At 43.8% G+C, this 23681-nt stretch overlaps 1 protein-coding gene across 3 annotated transcripts in view; it reads left to right on the top strand.

Moving 5' to 3' along the window:
• ADAMTS16 (ADAM metallopeptidase with thrombospondin type 1 motif 16) overlaps positions 1–23681 on the top strand; it is a 156080-nt gene that overhangs the window by 90710 nt on the left and 41689 nt on the right. For all 3 annotated transcript variants that reach the window (XM_044779502.2, XM_014828468.3, XM_044779500.2), the window contains exon 18: positions 17023–17149. In XM_044779502.2, the coding sequence (XP_044635437.1) occupies positions 17023–17149 (127 nt within the window). The remainder of the gene's footprint in view (positions 1–17022; positions 17150–23681) is intronic.

The following is a 23681-nucleotide window of genomic DNA, read 5'->3' as shown; positions in this document are numbered from 1 at the left end:
TGAAATCATTAGCAACCTTATTTTGTTGATAGCAAACCATTCATTCACTCCTTCACTTGTTGAGTCAGCAGATTGGGAGTACTGATCTGAACCTCAAGCTCCGTAAAACCACGTGGGAAAAATGCAGAGACCTCTGTCTATGAATTGAATGATGAAATACTAACATAGTTGTTACTTTAACAGTATTTAGTGATCTTTTAGCATAGTAGTTAATCGAAGTACAATATATCTGTGCATCTCAACCAAGCAATTGAGTACTTCAATCCAGTAATTCTTCCTTAAATGTGTGAAGCACTATGCTGAGTTCTGAGTCCGTAAAGAAAAATGGTATATCCTGGCCCAGTCCTCAAAAATATGGACAATCTAGAGAGAGGAGTTATGATATACACATGCATGACAATGCGAGATTCTAGACTGGGTCAAGTGTAAAGGCCTGTGAGGGCCTCAGGAACATGGCACAGAGAGAGTGACATTGAGCTGTACCTTGAATATCTGTCTCAGGCAGAGTTAGAGAGCTGAGAGCTTTTGAGGAAAACAGTTCTTTTCAGCTCATATTACTCATCTAATTGGCTAAAATCTAGAACTTTTTCACAGGAACTGCTTCAAATCAGATCTTCTCCGTACTTACTCTGTGTGCTGGAATGTACCAAATCTTAGAGCAAGTCGACTCTGTCATTTTTTAAACTTTATCTAAAGGGTTTGGTGTGTCCTTTTAGGTCTCAGAGATCAACTTAAAATGATTCTGGCTCTTTCTTCCCTTCTTTGGGTCACCTTTGAACCAAGTTCATAAAAATGCCTTCTATATTTTTGTCCAAGATACATTAGAAACCACACTATCCCCCACTTTTGCCCTCTTAACCCCAAAAAGCAGAGGAGAGGAAAAAAAGTCTTGTCTCCTGGAGGGAGGAGCATGTTCCTCACAGGCCTGGGCTGTGTGATGTCCACCCCTTCAAGCGTACTCACAGGTCCAGGGTAAAAGCAGGAAGCCCACCCACTCCCCAAGGGGCGGGAATCCTTCCCTGTTCCCAGAGTCTCTCCAGGTCCTGCAAACCTCCCCTTAGCAGGGGTGTTGGGTTCAAGCATCTGTCAGAGCCCCCTGCCCCTTTCACATTCCCGTCACGTGCTCATGGCCAGCTCTTCTCCGTCGTCCTCCTCCTGTGGGTGTGTGCACACATGGGTTTCAAGTCCTGCCACCTACTTCTCTGTTAACCAAACTCGGAACCTTAACAACCAGTAATAACTGCCTTCAACAAGATGAGTGGCACCTCCCTCTGTCAATTTTGACAGCTCAGCCGGTCAGGGAAGTTGGGGAGTTGGGCCAGTTCCCTGTTAAGCAGACTAGACACGTGAGGATGTCACGGGCTGTCCGTAAATGATCGTCATCACCACCCTCCAAGTTCTGGTGCACGTTAGGATGCCATATGCTCAGCGCGATCAAGCCAGGCATAGCTGTCACTTAAACACACCTGGGAATTATTTAAAGTCTCAATTCACTCATTCTGGTTTCCTGCAGTTATCTTCCCTCTTCCGATTTCAAGGTTCTTCAGTGCTCATGCATCACATATCCGTAACATATCTAGCACTCGCGATAGAAATGATGCATGCTTCTCATGAGACCACATGCATCCATTTTTGGAGTATTTTCCAGTTTTCTGTGTAGTTTTGCTGAAATGATTGGTTTCTTTTTCTTTATAAGAGAAGGATGGGGCTTTTGGCAACAGCTGGAATTCATTCTCTAGTTAGAATTATTGAAAACTTGGAGATTCTTCGATAAAAGCATAGCCTTTAAGTCTGAATACTCCTCTTCCAGATACTTTGGCAAAATATGAAGGCTTTAAAATGATTTCCAAAGAACTAGCTGGAGCTGGTTTCTGTAAAAGATAAAAATAGAGCCTGATCACATTGCTCCCCACCTTCCGTGGCCGGGATTCAGCTTTGGGCTTTCCCCACGAAAGGATTGTTCTCTCTGACTTTCTTAATTTATCCTTTGAGTTTTATACTCTTCTCCTCTCTTATCTATTAATATGGGTCATTTTAGAAAATTGATTGGCTTGATTCTGACATTCCCATGAACTATGTGATGTTTTCTTTCTGACAAATAGTTGAGTGATTGTAAGCACTGTTGAGAAATTCCTTCACAGATGCGCCCTTGGTCAGAGACATAATACCTGACTGTCCATAAGCATTCAGCTAAATAGCTGAGCAGACCCCATGCCATCACATGAAACTCATCCAAAAACATGATTAGCTACAACCTGGTGTAACACTAGAACTTGAAAGTTCTAAATGTTATTGGACATAGGGATGTCTACATATATTTTTATTTTCTCAGACTTTTCAGATATTTCAAAATGGTCAAAGGAAGAAATATTTAAATTCACTTTTATGTCTATTATTGTTTATATGTGCTGGGGAAATGGATTTTAAATTAAAATCTGGAGCATCTTTACCACCCACAGTTGGGTTTGACCTCCCAAATTCATTCACCATGCACTGTCCAACTTTTGGATCCCTGACCATTTTAATGTGGGACAAAGCACAGTGCCTAGTGTCACCAGGCTAAATCTCTGTGAAAATCTTGTCTTTTGGGAAATGCTGTGACTCGATTGGAGATCCAAAGCCAGTTGTGTTTCCCAGCATCCGTGTGTGGATAGGCAAATAACCCCCAACCTGGTCAGGCCACATTTTGATGCCTGAGGGCACACACCCTGGGACTGTGGGCACTGCTGTGTGCCATCTCCCATTTGGTTTCCAAGTGTTTCTAAGGATCCCTTCAATTAAGAAGATACGCAGTTGATTTTTGCCATTTCAGTTTTAATAGTCTAGGATGTGGCTTCCCTAGTCCGTCCAGTAAGCACTTGGCATGCAATGTATTATTCATCTGTGTGTGTTCCTGTGGACTGTGAGCCCCTGTAGCTTGAGGAGCCTGGCCTGTGGGCTCACAACGCAGAGCTAGCAAGAACGCCCAGCCCACGACCTCCTCAACCCACCCCTGTTTGCTCCTTTATTCACCATCTGACTTAATCGCGGTGAAAATGTGATGAGACATCAGGTGCAAATCTCCTTTTGACAATGCAGAAGCAGAGTAAATGGCTAGGCCATCACCAAAAGGATACTTTCTGTATAAACTCCCAAGTCAGTCTCTACAGGATGCCCAGGATCTGGGCACATGGATTGATTGCCTGAAAATGAAAAAGCGCCCTGCAGATGAAAGAATCAGTCTTGTGCATCCTCCCACCTCATCATTCCAATGTCTATTGTAGTGGGCACTGCCTGGATTGTTTTGCCCTTTCTTTGGCTTTGATTCTTTTCTGTACCAGTTTCATGTTTGTAACGGAAGCTTTCTCATTGTTTTGAACTTTTTCTTGAGTCTGAGGAAGGGATTTTTGTAACCCAGTTGCGGTGTCCCTGCATCTGTAGCGTGTCTTTGCCAGGCCTTACTCACCAATTATGAGCTCTAAGAGGCCCTCAGGCAGTAGGCCATGGGCCCCGCCACCCCAGCAGCACCACTGCCAATTTCCTTGGCCTGGACATTTGTCTTCTTGGCCTGTTTACTCCTCACATGTCTGCTTTGTTATTTCCTGTACTCTCTCTGTGGTTTAGGTTCTATGACAGGGATGGAATGGTCTTTGGTGGTGGTTGGTTGGTGACGTTTGCTGTTTCTTATTAGCTGCTGCGTCCTTAGGATCTAGCACAGTGCCCTGAGCATGCCAGGAGCCAAGTGTATATTTGTTGAATGGACGAATGCAAGATCTCAACCACTTTTTGATTTGTAAATATGCAAGGGCCATGTATGGGAATAGTGATGTGGGATCAAACTGCTGTTACCCAGAAATACCCCTCCCCTCAGGGGCTCCCTCATGCCTCTCTTTGTCCTGCTCTGAGAAGTGACTTTCCTTCTTTAGAATTCCGGCTTCCTTGCTTCCAGGCATATTCTCAGCTCCCACTGAAACAGAGTTTAAGAAACTGTCCTCAGTGTATGAAGAGTTCTGAGACAGAAAAGGTTGTGAGTCTCCCGCTGCCTCAAACAAAACTCAAACAGATTTCTACATGTGTATGTTACATTGGATAGAAAGACCAGGCCACCAGGTGACTCACCATGCTAAGCTGAGCTATAACATACAGTGTGGTGGCCTGGACCAGACTGCCAAGGATCAAGTCCTGCCCCGCCTCTTGAAAACTTGTAACCTTATGGGCTACTTATGCCTTTTACCATTAATGAGCTATGTATAAAATGAGAATAGTAATGTAACCTACTGTACGGGGGGTCTTTTAAGGATTGGATGAGAGAATGCCCGTAAAGCTCTTACCACTTTGTCTAGCCAAATAAATGTCAGTTTCTATTCTTTTCTGTTAATGTTGTAGCTTTGCCTAAGAAATTGGACAGTTTGGGTTATTGGACAGTTTAGGTTACTAAACTCTTGAAGCCAGAGGGAATTCCATAATAATCTTGTTATTCATGCGGCCCCAGGACAGGGCTGATGAACACATTTCTCCGTATTTTGGATTATGCTGCCATCTTCAAAGTAGTGTATATTTGTTGAATGGACGGATGTGTACACGTGTGTGTAAAGGCATGTGTGCATGCGCAAGTGCACTTGGAGTGTACACGTGTGTATGTGTCTGTGTGTGCATGGCTATGCAGGTTTGTAGCCGCTTCAGCTGAGTGGCCAAAGTGTGACGCGCCACTTTCCTGCTGGAAGGGGACAGAGGCCAACAGGCAAGACGCTGAGACAGCTGAGGGGTAGTGGTGCGAAAGGAGAGCAGTAAGTACTGCCTGGAGCTTCAGTTTGGATAACAGATGAGTTTCTTTCTTCTATGCAGCATTTTAAAGCAGATAGAGAGAAGTCGTCCTATAAAATGTGTTCTGATTTCTCAGCTTCCTGGGTGGATTGTGCCTTTCCTGGACTGACTCAGGTCTTCACCAGCTGTTCAGTCCCGGCACCTGATATTTTGCGGCAGCACATAGCTCTGTGACATGGGCAGTCCAGGCCTGCTGACGCTGCAGAGCCATTGGCACACACTAACTGCCCAGTCCATCATTCCATTTGGTATTCTGAAGCCTGTTTTGTATAGGGTTTTTGTTTCCCCTTTTTGGTTCCAGGCTGACATTTTGTCATCTGTCCTTGACTGTATACTGGCCTCTAACACCTGCTCTTACTCAAGAACTTAGTACTTTAGGTCTTGGTAAACGCCAAACCCAAGATCTTAAATATGCAAATTACATGTATATGGGGAGCAAAAGTCTCTGATTAAGGACCGCAGGAAAACCATTTGTAAAATAGACATAGACATTGCACCTGAACCTGAGGGTCATTTTTTTTGGTTAATTTTTAGTTCTGGCCATTTTTCCCACAGGTGAGGCTACTGGATGGTTGAAATGTAGTAAGCACGATGCGATGACCAGACAGCCGTAAAGCAGGAGTTAGAGAGAGGATTTGGAGGGAAACCCTAAGGGAGCATTGATCAGACAGGAACCACGCAAAAATTAAGGGAGGAAATCAGGAGTGTGAAGGAAGAAGTGCAGGCGCTCTTGGTCAAGCCTATGGGCTCAGATTTTCAAGTCCTTGACTGAAGGAAAGACCTTCTGAGCTCACGGGATTCTCCATCGCCCTGGTGTAACTGTGAAAATGGTCTCTTAAAGCATAACCTAAACCCGTTCCCAAGGAGCCTGGCCATGTGACACCAAATGCTCTTCAGAGTTCAGGTGTGATGCCTGGGCACGGCTCACGGCTTGGAACGCAGATGGAGGAGAGGATGTGCTTTGGGAATCTGCCCTGCCCTCTGCCGTCTGCTGAGAGAGTCTTCATGAGCCCCTTTAGGCTTTCGAGGCTGAGCTTTCTATATGGCAAAAAGCAGGAAGGGAAAGGAGATGCCGGAGCAGATGGATGGACAGGCTGCAGCCCAACAGGAGGTCGGGGAGGGTCTCCTGGGGGTTTCGGCCCCTGCTGCCCCCAACCCTCACTGCCCAGTGTTCTTGAGCCAACCCTGCCCAGGATGTCGGCAAGACAGGATGTCCATTTTCATGAAGGCCCAAATCTGTAGATGTTGGAATTATTTTTTATTATGAATCTTATAAACAAGTAGAAAATAGAGAAGATAAACCGTCCTCTGAGCCAAGGTCACTATAAACATTTTAATCGTCCTGTCTCATCTCTTCTTCCCATGCGGTCCTATATGTGTGCCCTCCTTTGGAAGTTCCTGAACGAGAAGCTTTTCCGCCTGTTATTACACAATTTGTATCCTTCATTTGCAAAGAGTCTTCCCTTAGGTACTGAGTGCACAGCACGTGTTTAATGTGGCAGTTTACATTCTTGAGCAAATGTATTCAAGTATTATTGATACTTCAAGCAAACTGTAAACGATGAATCTTTCCTTCTCCCCAAAAATTTTCTTTAGAAATCACAAATGTTGGCTCCACTTTTTGGGAGATATTTTGAAGGGATAGTTCCTAAAAGTCTAAGACCCTTTCTTTTGGTAAAGCCACGCCTCCTCACACAGAGTTTAGTTTGCTTGTGGACACAGAGTTCGAACAGCGGCATGAGATCTGAGCTATGGAGTTGTGAAGATTCTGATTTCACTTTCACAAACCTCAGCTGCCTACCAGTTTAAGATCACTTCATGCAAAATCTTGTGGAAAAGTAACCGAGATGCCCTTGGCATTGTGGGTCCTCAGGCCAGCAGCATCCACATCACTTGAGAACTTGATAGAAATGCAGATTCTTGGACCCACCTCAGACCTGCTGAATCGAAACCGTAGGAGCAGGGATGGGCAGGCATCTGCGCCTTACCAAGCCCTCAGTGGTCTTGAAGCACACTGTAGTTTGAGAACCCCTGGTCGTGTGAGCCACTTTCAATTGTGTTTCTGCTGAGGGGACTTTTCTGCAAACACATTCCATATAAAGGTCCCCTGCCCATGGCCCCAGGCAGCCCCCAGAGGCATCTCTGGAATCTGAGGTGTTCAAGAATCACAGAGGAAATCCACTTCTCTGGAAAAACCGGTTCTAAAAGAATCACAAGAACTTCACCGAACACAGCAGTTAGCCTTTTTGTAAATTATTTTATTTATTTATTTTGGGAGGAAGATTGATCCTGAGCTAACATCTGTTGCCAATCTTCCTGTTTTTCTTCCTGAGGAAGATTAGCCCTCAGCTAACGTCTGTCCCAGTCTTCCTCCACTTTATATCTGGGTCACGGCCACAGCATGGCTGACAAGTGGTGTAGGTCCGTGCCCAGGATCTAAACCCGCAGACCACTATGCCACAGGGCTGGCCCCTCAGCAGTTAAGGTCTAAATGGCAATCTGAAGACTGCCCACCAGGGATTGTGATGGTCAAGGGCCAGCCCTTATGCTCTTTGGAAGGTGAGTTAAGACAGATTCAGTGGATGGGTGGGAGAATTGAAGGCAAGAACTTTCCTAGAAAATGCCCAGGATGCAAGTCTGGGGACCCTTGCATGTGATTTTAATCTTAGTAATGTTGGAAAAGGAGGAAAGCAGTTCCTGTTAACAGAACCCCCCCGAGCCCTGCTGATCTTTATAGATTGCAGACGACACTTTACCCTTACATAGCAACACCGTCCCCTCAGAAGCAACTTGGAAGCCAGGCTGGTTGTGGAGCAGGACTACAGCCAGTTCTGTGTGCTTCTCTACACCAGCCTACTTCTGCACGTCCATGTAGGCAGCTTCCATCCCTTGTGGGCGAGAGTTATGCCAAATGTGAACGTCAGCCTGTTCCCACCAACCCATGGTTCCCTGTTACTCATCTTTTCTGTGTTTTCTGCCCCAGAAGACACACTTCTCCTTCCCAAATCTAATACAGTCATGCGCCGCTTAACAACGAGTATACGTTCTGAGAAACGCATCATTGGGCAATTTTATCTTTGTGTGAATGTGATAGAGTGTACTTATACAAACAAAACCAAAGGTGGTGTAGCCTACTACACACCTAGGCCATATGGTCCTAATCTAATGGGACCATCTGTCTCTGCAGTCCATCGTTGACTGCACGCTGAAATGTTGTCATGCCGCATTATGCCGTGCATGATCGTGCTACACTGGGACTCTTGACCCTATTACTAGACTTCTCACCACCTAACGTACCCTTTCTTTCTCTCTTTCAATGTCATTCTTGCCCTTCCTTCTCTTTTTTTCCCCTAAATGTGCTCAGGTCTCCTCAATCTTAAAATGAACTCTTCCTTCATTCTCCTGCCCCTTCTTTTTCCTCTCTTGCCTTTCATTGCAAAATTTTTCATGAAAATAATCTTCATTTCCTGCTCTGCTCTCAACCACAACCCACTTACTGCTTATCCTTACTGCCTCAAGGTTTCATTTCTGAGACCATTTCCGGTCATGACCACCACTCAGTCACCAGCTCCAAAGGTCCTTCTCTGTCCCCTCCTATTTGGCCTCCCACAGCACGCAACAGTTTACCAGCCATTCCTCCAAACTTTCTCTGCCCTTTATTGCCAAAATCTCTCATGCCCATTTGCCTCCTTCCTCTATAAGCACATTCTTGTCACTGGTTCTGCCTCTTAACTTCCTTGAATGCAGGTGTATAACAAAATCGAGGGTGCTGTTCTCCATATTTCCCCTCAGAGCACTGGCTAACCCCCATGTCTTTCACCATCATCCCTACCCCAGAGGAGTCTTGCATCTCTTGATGTGCACCTTTGTGCTTTCGTCAGTCTCACGCCGGTGGTAGGCTGCTGGCCACGGTCACTTGGATTGCGCCCTTCATAGCAACTTCATACCATCTCAGCAACAGGCGGCCTCTCCTCCTGACTTCAAAGACATCTCTGGTTCTAAATCCAGGCAGTGCCCATGCTTTATTTTTTCTAGTTACCAAAGAATCTGTAATCATCCTTCTTTCTCTCCAATTCATTCTTCTTCCCCCTTCCAACAATCAGTCAACAGACTCATCTTCATGCCCATTTTCTTGAGTTTTCTAGACATAAATTTTACCACCTGAAGTTTTTCCCCTGCTAAATTGTTCATATCTTTTATTCTTTTATCTTTTCTAATTGTGTGAGCCAGTATCTCCAAAACAACTTTAACTAATACTTATAGTAGAGGGCCAGCCCGGTGGTGCAAAGTTCACATGTTCTGCTTCGGTGGCCTGGGGTTCACCGGTTCGGATCCCAGGTGCGGACATGGCACCGCCTGGCAAGCTATGCTGTGGTAGGCGTCCCACGTGTAAAGTAGAGGAAGATGGACACGGATGTTAGCTCAGGGCCAGGCTTCCTCAGCAAAAAGAGGAGGATTGGCAGCAGTTAGCTCAGGGCTAATCTTCCTCAAAAAAAAAAAAATACTTATAATAATTACAATTCTTTTCTTATTCCCGACCTTAATGGGAATGTCTCTAATGCTTCCCATAATGCTGGCTTCTAGGTTTAAATAAGCTTGCAAATATCTCTGTCTATCTAGATACATAGATATAGATATGCACACACATAAACACATATAAATATAAAAATATATTGATGTGAGTAAATATTCATCTGTCTATTTTATTATATTTTTGTCAAAATGGGGCTAAATTTATCATACTGGACTTTATTATGTTTGTGGCAAAGTTTGCTCTTTAATTTGTTAAAATGGTGAAATATGTTAACTGATTTTCCTAAAATAGAGCCATCCTAATATTCTTGATGTGAGTGAATATCTGGTGACGTAGCTTCTTTCAATGTACTATGTGATTCTGTCCTCTCATAATTTATTTCATATTTTTACGTTAACATTCCTAAATATTATTGAGCTGTAATTTTCTTTGGCGTGCTAACATTTTATAATTTATTTTTTTAAATGTTAGAAATTTTTCTTATTTTTTATACTCTGGAACAATTTGAAAGGCATTGATATTATCTATTTCTTTAGGATATAGAGTTTAACTGAATTTCATTGAAACATCTGAAGCTGTTGCTTTTTCAGGAGTTAAGTCTTTGATAAATTTTTCTATTATGTATGGTTATTAGACTATTGTTTATCTCTCTGGGGTTGGATTTGCTAATTAAAAAAACACCTTCTATAGGATTTTAAATTTCATTTTTATATGTTTGAACAAAATACCTTCATTAATTTATTTTCATTTCTTCTACATTCAAATATTTTCTTATTCCCATTTCATATCTTGTAGGTTTGTGCTTCTTCTTTATTTTCTTTCTTAAGTTGGTACATCAGTGCCTGGTTAGCCAGGAAAACAGAAACCATCCTAAGCATTTTAAGCAGGAAGGTATTTAATATAAAGGATCACTTGCTTACAAAATAGTCAGAAAGGTTGGAGGAGTAAAGGTCAGAGAGAGACACCTTTATCTCTCAGAGTCACTCTGTCTTTTTAAGAGCCGGGAAGTTGTAGAACGTTCCAGAAATCATTGGTGCTGATTACAGCTAAGCCAGCAGCTGAGCAGGTGATTCCCAGGAAAATGCCTGGAGACTAGTGCGAAGCTCACGTCTGTGAGAGCCCATGCTCATATCCACTGCTGCCAGAGACGTGATGGTCTGCCTCTCGGTCTCCTCTGCTTTCTGCATCCCGTGCTCACGCCTCTCCTTAGACAAGAGATGGAGAAACCGCGGTGCCAATTTCTATCCCCTTTAGTCCAGAGGAGCACATGAAGGAGGGAAGGGCACCAAGTTGTATGCTGTTACGTTTGAGGACAGCCCCTCAAAAAACTCTGCTCTTGGATTTACCATTTTCTCTTTTCTAACATTGACTTTTGCTTCAAATTTCTGTCTGCATTCAAATATATTGACATCTGTTCATTTTTTTACTATATTGATCTGTATTTCAATCTATATCAATTCCTTCTTTGTGCTTCCTTGAACTATCCTTTTTTCTGAAATCCTAATTAGGTATTAAGTTAATTTATTTCTATTCTTACTTGTTTATCAATATAAGTATTTAAGACTATGAAATTCCCTCTGAATATTAGTTTAGCTACATTCCACAAATTCTGTTTTATAGCTTTTTCATTATTGTTATTTTCTTAAATGAATTTTGTTGTGTACCAACTAACCACCTCCTTTTTGTTAAATTTCGTCTTTTTTCCTTTTTTCATCCCCAAAGCCCCATTACATAGTTGTGTACCCTAGTTCTAAGGCTTTCTAGTTCTGCTATGTGGGATGCCACCACAGCATGGCTTGATGAGCAGTGTGTAGGTCCACACCGGGGATCTGAACCAGTGAACCCTGGGCCACCAAAGCAGAGTGCATGAACTTAACCACTACACCACTGGGCCAGCCCCATAAATTTCTTCTAATTCCTAAAAATTTCAAGGCAATACTTTACATTCCCCCTTTTCCTAATCGTATACTTTCTTCCTTATCTGCCTGTGATGTATCCGTGTTCTCAACCAGAAATCGTGCTGTCTGTCCCAGGGGGCATTTGGAATTGTGTGCAGATGTATTAGTTGTCATAATGAGGGGAGTGGGTTGCTCCTGGCATTTAGTGGGCAGGATCCAGGGATGCCAAAAGTTCTGCATGTATGTGATGTGCTCCACAACAGATAGTGTTGTTAGTTAAGATGCCAATAGTGCCCCACTAAGAAAATGGAAGGTCTCCAAAGTCACACAACTAAAAAAAGATAACTGGCAGCGTCAGAATTTGGACATGCATTGGACAAATCCAGTGGGTTTTTTTTGGTTTTGTTTTGTTGTTTTTTACTGGGGTATAATTGACATATAACATTATTCTAGTTTCAGGTATACAATGTAATGACTCGATATTTGTGTATATTGCAAAATGACCACCACAATAAGTCTGGTTAACATCCGTTACCAAACATAGTTACAAAATTTTTTTCTTGTGATGAAAACTTTTAAGATCTATTCTCTTAGCAACTTTCAAATATGCAATACAGTATTTTTAACTATAGTCTCCATGCTGTACATTACAATGTTTTCCTTTGGGCTACACTTTCTTTACTTCATTGTTACTAAACCATTGCATGAATAGCTAGATCCGGGTTTCCTTCTTATCCAGTTAACAGGTAACAGTTTTAGGACTCAGCTGATACTGAGCAGCTCGAGAGTGAAGCCAAACAGATGTCCCCAATAAGTACTTTAGTAAAGTAAACTTCTGTTTCTATTTTAAAGCAAAACAAATTTTCATTTGCTTAATCGAGAGCCTGTACCTTCCTCAGAACCATCAGTGATCGTTAAGCCCTGACTCTTGGTTGAGACTCGAGCAGAAGGAGTGAATTTCACGTCTTTAACTTTAAAACAGGAAACCAGACTGAAGCCATTATTTATAGTGTCACACCTCCTAACAAGCCATGAGTTTGGTTAAAAAATAAAAAATGGACTTTTAAATTAACTTATAAGTGAAGAGAAAAGACTAGTTTTCCTTCTGTATTCATTAGAGCAACCTCTGAGAGTTTTAGAAAATTGTGCTCTTATTCAATATGTCCTCATGTAAATTGGGTCATTATGATTTTCAGGCTTAACTTAAGGAAGCCCACAGGATTCTCTGCTGAAACAGCTTTAAACAGATATTTGTTTCCTAATTCTAATTTAATAGTCTCTTATTCCTTGTAAGCAAGTGGAAAAGTGGGTTCATAAAACATTGATTCACATTTCATCTCTGCATTGATACATGAGTGAGCCACCAAAACTGTGCCCAGTTCATCCTAAGCCACGTAGAAAGCAGAGCCCGTGCCCCTGCTTTGGGGAATCGTTGGCTGAGCATTAGGGAACTCACTGTTAACTTTGCCTGAGCTTGCAAGTTACTGAATGTGACAGAATTGGCCAATGGCTCCGAAGCTGCTTACTAAGTAAAGGGGCACGTTAATCCCTGCAAGCTACTGAGATGACAGAGATGGGTGACCTGTGCTCTCTGCCCTCCAGAAATTCGTTCCTAGGGATGACATGTGTATGTTAATCGAACCTTGTCGTCAGGTTCACCATATAATGTCTTGCCCAAACTGGGATGCGTTTGAGGGGGAGAAGGGTTATTACCATTTTCCCAGGACACATGAGCATAAACCTGAGCCAGCCTGCTATGAACTGTCTTTCCTCACAACGCTTCTGACACCAAGTGCATGGCTTTTTTCCACACCAGCACTCATTCTCTGATTTTCCAGCCACCAACAGGGTGTCCTATGGTTCAGTTCAATTCTGACACTAACTCCCCAGGGTTTCTGTGAGGCCCCGCAGGTTTAAGGGCTCAGCCCCACAAGACTGTCCCCACTTCAGACACCAGTTGCAAGTGCTGGGTGCCTAGAGGCTGTCCCACTTGGCTACAAAGTTGAGGGTTCCTTAAATCCCTCCCTTTCAGGTTTGATAATTTGCTAGGATGGCTCATAAAACATAGGGAGTCACTTTACTTCCTCTCGCCGGTTTGTTGTAAGGGATGTGAGTGAAGAGCCAGATACGGAGGTCCATAGGGAGAGGTCCAGAAGGGTTCCAAGTGCAGGGGCTCCTGTCCCTGTGGAGTTGGGGCGCGTCACCCTCCCAGCTCGTAGAAACAACCTGGAGGCTCTCTGAACCCTGTTGTTTATGGGTTTTGGGGAAGTTTCGTAACACAGTCATGATTGATTGAATCGTTGGCCATTGGTGATTGAACTCGAACTCCAGTCTGTCTTCCCTCCCTGGAGGTCAGGGAGGGGGCTGAAAGTTCCAACCCTCTAATCAGGCCTTGATCTTTCTGGGGATCAGCCCCATCTTAAAGCTGTCTAGGGGCCACAGCCACCAGTCATCTCATTAGCATAAAAAAGACATTCTTATCACTCAGAGATCCCAAGGGATTTAGGACCTGTATGCCAGGAACCAACGACAGAGACCAAATATTTATTTTTTACTGTATGACACCTATGTAATCTGAGATGTAGAAGTGGTGGCCTCTGATTGTGCCTAGAACAGTGGTTCTCCAAGTGTGGTCCCTGGTCCAGAAGCATCAGCATCACTTGAGCATTTGTTAGAAATGTCGATCCGTGGGCCCCATCCTAGACCTACTGACTCAGAAACTCTGGAGGCGGGCCAGTGCTCTGCGTTCAACTAACGAGGATTCTGGTGCACACTGGAGCCTGAGAGCCGCTAACTCAGAATTCATTGGAGGGGGTGTTTGGGTCTGCTTTAAAGAATGAGAAGAAATCTGCCAGGTATGTCCAGGGGGGTGGCAGTGAGGACCATGCTCCAGGTAGAGAGACAGCATGCGGATGGGCCTGGAGAATCGGAGGACCAGGCAGGAGGTCAGAGTGACAGGGATACAGCAGGACCGGAAGGGCAAGGCCAGGAAGTCTGAGCTTTAAAAGAAAAGTAGGCTTTTAACCTGGGAGCAGCATGAGTGTGTGCATGTGTGTATTTTTAAAGAAAATGTCCTTGGTATCAGTTGAACAATTGGACTTGGAGGAGGAGTGCCTGGACTAAGGTGGGGGGTGGAGGAGCTAAAAGACATCCCCTTGACCACACAGAGACCACTGACCCCGGGGCAGGTGGGTTTGAGGAAGCCTGCATTGAAATTGAGGTTTATATATTTGTGTATCTGTGTGTCCAGGAGGTGGCCCGCAGACATTAGGCGAGAGCTACAAGAGGGTGCGGGCTGGAGACGTAGGCTTGTCGGTCATCTGCTGTGTCCAGTAAGGACGACCCCTGGGAGAGCACTTAGGGAAAATGGAAGAGGATCCAGGACAGATCCCTGCTCTTCCCTCCCTGGGGGCACGAACCACTGCAAGGCCTCAGATGTGAGACGTGTGGGCTCTGTTCCCCTCAGTGCATCTTTGCAGTAGTACCGTGCGTGACATCGTGACAGGTCACATGGCTGGCTTGTTACTATCTCAGAGACACTGAGAGAGGCTGATTTCTGGGATGTGCTTCCTTCCACGGTAGAGTGGAGTGTGAAGCCTGCGCGTTATGTGCGTTGCATCTCTAAATCCTGCAGGTGCTTGCTCGTGCCTCTTGCCCACTGTGGAACACCTGAGCCTTGTTCAGAACGCACTGAGCGAGAGCTGTGACACTCGGGGATCTGCGGCCTCACCTTCTGCTCTTTTGTCCCACACGAGTCACCAAGCTCATCTTTAATTTTCCTAAATCTATATAGTAGAACACACGTTGGGGCTGCAAACCTGCTGGAGTGCTTGAAATGCTCATGTGTATTACCATTCTGTTCCTTCTGGGACTGAGGTTCATCTTCACTGAACGCCAGCTTGAGCCTCCTAACGTTAGTGTGTAGGGGCACTCATTACATGCGATTTCAGTCGTGTGCTTTCATAGAAATACTCTCCTTCAAGATTGCCAAGATGTCTAAATACATTTTCTTATACTTTTGCAGAAGTATTTCACCACCTTTATCAAAATCATTTTTAATAAGCCCTTCCTGATCAGAAATCGTTAAAATCGGGAAGAAATAATTGCAAAATTCACGTTGGTGAGCACCAAATAAAAACTACTTAACTTGGGTAAAAATACGATTGTGTCAAGTTAGCAGAGAGCTGAATAATTGTACAAAAACTGCAAGGGCCTAAGTGAACACCCCTGTCCTTCATCAGCGCCCACAGGGCTAACCCAGCAGTGGGTGGCTTGGGGCTCCGACCGTGAGCTTCCGCTGTGGTTCCCTGCTTTGGACCCTGCGAGGCCTCTCCTCTTCTTCTTGTCACTTAAGAGAACTGATTCTCTAGAGAATAGAACTTTCCCCATTGACTTGCCTTATTCCTTTTGAAAACATGAAGCCAAAGTGTCAAACTGGTTTCCAGCGTATATTTTAGAGACTTTTAGTTTTCCTTAAGGAAAGAAGGATATGGCTTCCTATTGAGCCAAGGGTCAGAGATGGTTGTGGGTGGAGACTGCAACCTGTGGCTTTGTCCTCTGACACCATTCCGTTGGTCTCTTCCTTCACCATCTGCCTGATGGGGGAGTCAAGTTGGGTGCAAGACGTCATTCCGAGTTGTGCCACAGCTTGGGCTGCCTAGGAGGGAGGACAGACAGGCCACACGAACGGCATGACTCTGTCAGTTTTTCCAGGCATAGTGATAGAATCATTTTAGATCTTAATGTGTGTTACTTGTGTTAATTTTAAATCAACACTAGATTGGTTCTCTTCCTTTATTTTTTTCCTCTCCACTGGATGAACTATTTAATCTCATCCTTCAAAAACGTATATCTAGGTACAGTCCCTTTTTTTATGTGATAAAATATACATAACATGAAACCTACCATTTCTACCACGTTTAAGTGTGCAGTTCAGTGGCAGTAAATGCATTCACATTGCTGAGCGAACATCGCCACTGTGTATCTCCAGATCTGTTCCATCTTCTCAAACTGAAACTCCATCCGTTAAACACTAACTCCCCGTCCCCTCCTCCCAGCTCCCGGCAACCATCAATCTATTTTCTGTGTCTATGAAGCTGACTATTCTAGAGACCTCATATAAGTCATAGTACTTTTCTTGGTAAGTTTAATGAATTGAAATATTGACAAAGCCTTAAATAGCATTGAGGATGTAAATGGAGGCTGAGAATCAAACCCACTTTCATTTCCATTGACCTCGTTTGATTCAACACCTGAGTCATTGTGAAAAGTTCATCATTGGGCTTGCAACCCTGGCAATATTTAGCTCTGTGGAGTCTCTGGTTATGAACTGCTTATTATTTTTTTATCTGTATTTCTTTCTGGTTTATTACTGATTTTTTTCCTATTGTGACTTCTCCAATGGACACACAAGTCAGACATATTTAGTATTGTGTTTCTTCTGAGAAATGACTGGTGTCTCCAACTTTGGAAACAATAGAAAAGAACCAGTATGTTTAATCAGATGTATGTTGGCATCAATTGCAAGACATATGTTGATTTTAAAAATGTTAAAATGTAGGAAGAAAATACGTGCATCTTAGAATTGATGAAATTCACTAATAAAAATCATGAAGATAGGTCAAAAAAGTAGAATATCAATAGTTGGCCAGTTGGTCATTAATGCAAAGACATGCCAAGATGGTAAAGATTTTTTTTAAGATTTTTTTTTAAAGAAATTTTATTGGCTCTTCATCTGCCTGAGGCATGTCTGTGAGTCTTTATTATGCATTTCACTTTTCCATACAGGGCAGATGACCACCAGAGCAGGCTGCTACAGAGACCTGAGGTTTCAAGTAAATACGTCGTTCTGCAACCCCAACACCCGGCCGGGCACAGGGGTGGCGCCTTGCAAGGTGTCTGCCTGTCCTCCCAGGTGAGAACTGCCGTGCTCATCTAGCAGGTTTCACAGTTTTGCAAATATAGTTGGCGAGTCCTTGCAGCTCCTGAGTCTGGAGAATTAGAAGTGCTAACTACTGTCATGTGACCCAGAACAGCAAAGAGGCAGAAGCCCAAGAACTGGCTGAGCGAGGGAGTTAAAAAAAAGTATGTTCGGCTGGGAAATAGTCTGGGAAACCTTGTGAATGAGAGCGGAAGTTTATAATAGTTTGTTTTGTTTTTCCTTTAATCAATGCAGGCTGCAGGAGAGGTAACAGACTGTGGGGACAGTAATGTGTTCTCTCATAGACTGCCATCCCCTCCACTATTGTTAACTTTTCTTACTGAATGAAACCAGTTAGAAGAACCCACTCAAAGCCCTCCCGGGTTGTAAAGGGAGTATGGGTTGCTAGAGTGTGCTGCACGCGTGCATGTGAGCAAGACAGAGCCACAGAAAGCCAGGGGTCTGCCATCCCGTTCGTCCTGTCGTGGGTACTGCTGCCCATAGATATTTCTAAATAAAGCTCAGATTCCCGGAGAATGTGGGTTGGGAAGGAGACTCACTCTCACATATGCACACTCACACACACGCTCACTCACTCAAACACACACAGACGGACGTACACATGGATACCCAGCTAGACATTCCCCACCCTCCCTCCCAGCTCTTCATCGGGCAGCGGGATGCAAGCACAAGTGATGCAGGCTCCTTCCGTGGGTGTCCTGCGAAGGCTCTGCTTCCTCTTCCTCCTCTCCCCACGCCATGGGCTGCGGCAGGGCTGGCCTTAGTGTGAGAGAGCTCCAGCCCTGTGGGCAGGGGCAACCTGCAGGGGATGTGGAGTCACAGGATGGAGGGCGTCAGAATCCCTGGGGACCTCTTGGAGCAGAGCTGCTCTCACCTGCCCCCCAACTGCCTACCAGCTCAGACTTGCACGTGAAAGGGAAAGGCAACCTCCCGTATTTGCGCCGTGGTGATGTGGTGTCTGTTGGTGCAGCTAAGCCACTCTCCTGACTCTACCTGCCTCACCTGTAAAACCTCGGTCTGAACACCCCATGCTGGTCACCGCCTCTTGTCGTTGCCGCTCACGCGCTCCTGGAGCCGCACTCCAGTCGTCCCTCTGTCTCACGGGTAGCTGGTCTTTCCACCCCTCACTGTTCAGGACCCCCATACCCTTCTCCCCAGTCTAGAGTCCACAGGTAATGCTGTAACCTTCTCCCGCCAGCTGGCTTAACCCTCTTGCCAAACTCTTCCTCCATTATATGTCCCTGGAAAACCCAGCCTGTCTACACCCAACTCCTCACCCACTCCACACGTGGAGCTCTGCGGCTAAACGCTGCCAGAAAATTCACAAGCCCACATTCTCATTTGAAAAGTATGGCTGCGGTCTTACATGGCCTCCTCAGGATGGCAGGCAATCCTAACACCTTCCCTGGCCACCGGCTCCCTCCCAGGACAGTGATTTTCCATCACCTCCAGGCTCCTCCAGCACTCCTCCTTCTCGCCATCCCGCACTCTGGGCCCATGACCTCAGACCTCAGAGGTGGGGATCAGGGGATGACCAGCCTTCTTCCCACCACAGCCCACCCGCCAGCCCCCGCGCGCTCTGCCTTCCCTCCTTCACAAGGGCGGGCACCCTGCTTCTTCCCCCGAGGCTTCATGGGTTATGTCTGCGATTCCCCTTTTCCTTCATGCTTGTTGACGTCTTCAAAAAAAGATCTTTCTTGTGCTCTATTGTAAATATATGTATTAGTAGGTTAGTAATTTCACCTGTTTAGGAATGTGCAGCCACCCACCTGGGTTCAAATCCCCCCATGTGTGCCCACCTTGTATGTAACCTGGATCATAGAAGGTAAGGATCTGTGAAGGGAACCCACGTAAAAGCTCCTAACGCAGGACACGTGCTGAACCCTCAATACGTCTTGGCTGTTTTTCATTTTTGCTGTAAAAGGAGAAACAAATTCACATCAGTTATTTATTTAGTCTGTAAAGCAAAACTATCAATGACAAAGCACAGAAAAATGAACCCACATGACATATATCAATCCTTGTGGAATATCCTTTTATGTTAACAAATGAATTGGGGAAATAGATCTTAATTTAAAGTTGTTTCCTTTTCCTCTGAAATGTAAGGTACGTTTCTCTCTTGCCCAGAATACTGACAATTTTTTATGCCTGATCAAGTGGGCAGAAAACTCAGGCTTCATTTTTCTGACAATGAAAGCGTGTGTCTTTCTTATTAGACTCTGTCTCTGGGAGGGGTCCGGTCCCTCTCCAAGCCACAGGCCTCCTGTTGTTTCCTCCTGGCGGCCTCACAGAGCCCAAGGGAGCAGCTGCGCTGATGGAGCACAATGGCACATCCTCCCACGTCTCTGGCTGACTAAATGGCAGGATGCAAGAGGGTGCAAGTGGTGTTTCGTGTCCAACTTGAGGGAGGGTCCCAAAAGAATTGGAGAGTGGAATCTTTAAAACATCTTAATCCACAGGCTTCTCATTTTTAACTTAAATGAAAAAGAAAAACTGCCCTGCTGGTTCAAACTCCTAACCTCCTCTGTCAGCATCCAACTGCATGCACGGGCAGTGTCTGTGGCTCACACAACTGGAATCCTGTCAAGCCACCGGGTCGTTAGCCTGATGGGACCCCTCAGGTTATAAATCTCTGCAGGGGGCAGAGTGCTAGGAGTCCAGGAGTCTCCTTACTGGAGGAAGATGATCCTAAAATGTCTGCGAGGCTTCGGCCAGCAGGAGCATCATGGCTAAATAATGGGGCGTCAGCAGTTCCCAGCTGCTCCTCTGGGATGGAGCGCAGCCAACACGCAGCCTCCGGTTTCCCCTCCTGGTGCACTGCAAGGCTGGGCTGGAAACGTCCAAGCAGCGCGCAGCTCTCCCACGGCTCAGCCGCCTCTGTCTTCGTTTTAGCATGAACCAGGCATTTTTATCATTTGCTTTGGAAACACAAGCTATAAATCACACAGATATTTATTCCCTTTGTATTTCTCAGTTTATCTAAATGGAGTGGTTCTTCATGTCATTTATCTTAACTATCTCGTTTAAGAAGCCTAAACACTAATAGAATGCCTTCCTGGACCATGGATGGAAGATACAGGAGGAAATACTTTCCAGATGGTAAACGGATACTTTCCCTCCGTCTCCATTCTTCTAGGAATGCAGAGTAAGAGTTTAGGTAAAACACAGTGATCCCATGCTTGTTTTCTCCTCAGGAACCTGTACAAATGTAGCCCCTCTCTGTATTCCTTTCACCTGATATTTGGATGGTCATATTATTTTTGCCTACACTTTGTTGACTCCTTACAAACCCACTGGCAGAAATGTTTCTTTGACAACCAAGATACCTCGGTCAATGACTACATTCATTTGGTTGCACACTGCAGAAATAAAAGATGAGATTCAGTAGGATAACTTTATTACTAATGCAGTACTGTCAGTGACAGCGAAGGGCGCAATAATTATTTTGTCTCATCTCTTTTAGATCTGAGCCATGAAAATATTAACTGCCCAATAGTGTATAGGTTACAAGGGAATGAAAAGAACCCTAATGACAGAGGTGCTACCTACATATGAAAGGGTTTGACCCTTGGGAAGGCCAGAGGAGGGAGCATTTCAGTGCCTTTAGTTATCTGAGTAACAGAGAATAAACCAGCAGTAGGACCGGCTTCCTGGGAGTGCGACCTGCACAGTCACCCAGGGCCCTGTGTTCAGAAGGGTCCTTGCTTGGTTTAATTCTCTGCTACCACCAATGTGAAATCCTAGTGATTTTTTCATTTTGCACTGGGTTCCACAAATTACATAGTCCTACCCAGAAGCCCACTTCTCTGTCAACATTGTTTTCTGGAATATTTTGGAATTGTGCTGGAATGTTTCTTTTTTTAGTAAATCAATTTATATTCCTCTTGAGTTTGGAACGCTATCCTACAATGGCTTCAGATTATGGATTTCTCTTGTGACACCACAGCAGTAGATGTGAAGGATACAAGATACTGGGTGCAATTCTCTCCTCCTATTTTCTTTGCACTTACGGGATGGGTGCCAATTTTGCTGAACTTAAGAACACTCGCGGGTGAATGAAGTAACCGTGATGAGGGCGTTACAGAGACTGTTAAGATGTGTTCTCTAGGCTCCAAAGCTTCCTCTGTCCTTTTGGGGGAGGGCGCCCGGCCATGTCAGGGAACCTGATGCTGTGGTCCCAGAGGAGCCACCTCCTTGCGGCGGGCCCTGCTCTTCTTCAGATATCGAGTCGCCCCCACACCCCACCCCCTTGAAGAGGCACCTCACCTTCTCCGTTCACCAGGGAAGTCAGGAGTGTTGCCATCAGAAGTTGCAACTTGAAACTGTCAACTCACCCAGGTGTGACAATATCTCAGTCTAAAAGATGGCGTGTTGCTGAATCTCCCCCAGGAAAGATGTCACTTAACACCAAAACGGTGCATTTAAAATACATTCAAGCTGGTATAGACACTTGTTAGAATATATCTCTAATGAAAATCAAGTTACCAATGTGGACAAATTGTCCGTAAGCAAGACTGATTTGACTTATGTCCTCAGTCACTGAAATATTAACACAGAAACCACTGCAGAAGCAGTGGGGATATAAAAACTGGCTAACTGTCCAGATTGGGATTCGTCATTTCACACCTGAAAATCTGCCTTAGGGAGTTCTGTAGACTATTTTGTATTTGGATGTTTTTTGTCTGCTTGTTTGTTTTGGTTTATTTGTTTTAATTTGGTGCATGTGTATATTTTGTTGTTGTTTCTTTATATGTCTGTATTTATTTATTTATGTATTCATATGAGAAAGGCAGAAAGACAGCTTGGAAATACTTCTATTTTTCAGGCAACTTGCCTGGTTACATAGGTTAAATAATATCTAAATTTTTCATAGTATTTTCATAATTCTGGTCTCCAGGCCTCAGTATGATTGACGCAAATTCATCGAGTCCCCACACACAGCATGACTGTCTCGTAATAATACACACTGTAGCATATCTCCAAATGTTTTGGAATAAAAATGAAAAACAAACGTACAGATAGATAGAAAGAAAGAATATGTAGGTGATAGATAGATTAGATGATAGATATAGATAAATAGATAGATGATTGGTAGACTGCTAGAAGATAGGGTAGGTGATACATGGCAGATGGATCAATAGCAGAGCTGTAGATAGATAGACAGGTTGATAGATAGAATAGACTTTACTACAAATCTCCGTCTACATCCAGATATTCACTGCGAGCATACGAATCAGTGCTTCTGGAAGTATTTGCTGAAAACTGAGGCTTTGCTAAAAATCATGACTTTTGTGGGGAGAACACAATCTATTGTTTTAGGCACCATTGCTTTATTCTCTAATTGGTGAATTATTTAGAATTATTGGGGTTTTCATTTCCAAATGTGTGGAGGCTTCAGGGTAAATTTTTTTGTTATTTCAGATGTTGTTACATTGAGATCAAAGAAAGAGTTAAAGTTATATCACTTTTAGCATTTTCGAGACTTCCCCTGTGGCTTAGGAATGGGAGTTTCTATAAATATTTCCTGTGGGAATGAAGGAGCCTGTGTTTTCTGTTGGAGTAGGGTTATTGAGATGACAATTATATCAAGCTCCTTTGTCATTTATTCAGGTATATTCTGACATTTTGTCTATCTAGTAAATCTGTTTCTGAGAAAAATGTTTTAAAATCTCACATTATGATTATTTTTCAATTTGTCCTGTTAATTTTCTTTTATAATTAACATTATAATTCTACTTTATGCTTTCAGGTAAGGTTATAACTTCTACACGAATTGTTCTTTATTGTTAGACAATGCCCATCCTTCTCCCTAACAGTGCTTTCCAGTTTATTATCTATTTTTTCTGAAATAACATGATGGCAGTAGATCTTTGATCCTTTTACTTATTTGCGGCCTGCCATCCACTTCTTCATTCTCTTTATTTTTAAATGTCTGTGTTATTAGGTTTTTCTACACCTGGAATAAATAATTTTTCTGTTGGATTTTGATTTTATCAAACCAAGAATGTAACTTTTTACACACAAGCTTTATCTGTTTATATGAGTTGTGATGGCTGTCATAACTGGAGTGAGGTCCACCAATTCGTTGTGTGTCTTCTATTTACCACGCCTTTTCTTTGCATTCTATCGATTCATGTCTCTGCTATTTTCTAACGAATTTGTAGAATTCTCTTTATTCGCTTTTATTGCCACTACTGCTGGGAGTTATATATTCTCTTTTCACACCACTGCTTTCTGATAAAAATAAATAAAACAGATCATAATATAAATTAATATAACTTAAAAGAATACCCAGGATCTCTCACACATGATTACTGTAAAACTCTTAGAAATAAGTAATTTATGGAAAAAACTAAATGAACTATGGCAGGCCTAAACTGGCGTAAATCTTCTTACAGCTCAATTATGCAACAACGCTTGAGTTCTCTGTATACATCCTTGAGAAGTGTTAGAAATCTGTGGGTCAGGACCCCAACAGTAGACAGAAGACACCCTGGCATCGTGG

Source organism: Equus asinus, chromosome 10 (assembly GCF_041296235.1).
Source record: "Equus asinus isolate D_3611 breed Donkey chromosome 10, EquAss-T2T_v2, whole genome shotgun sequence".
In the NCBI taxonomy this organism is placed as follows: domain Eukaryota; kingdom Metazoa; phylum Chordata; class Mammalia; order Perissodactyla; family Equidae; genus Equus; species Equus asinus.
This window is presented reverse-complemented; position numbering and strand designations above follow the sequence as displayed.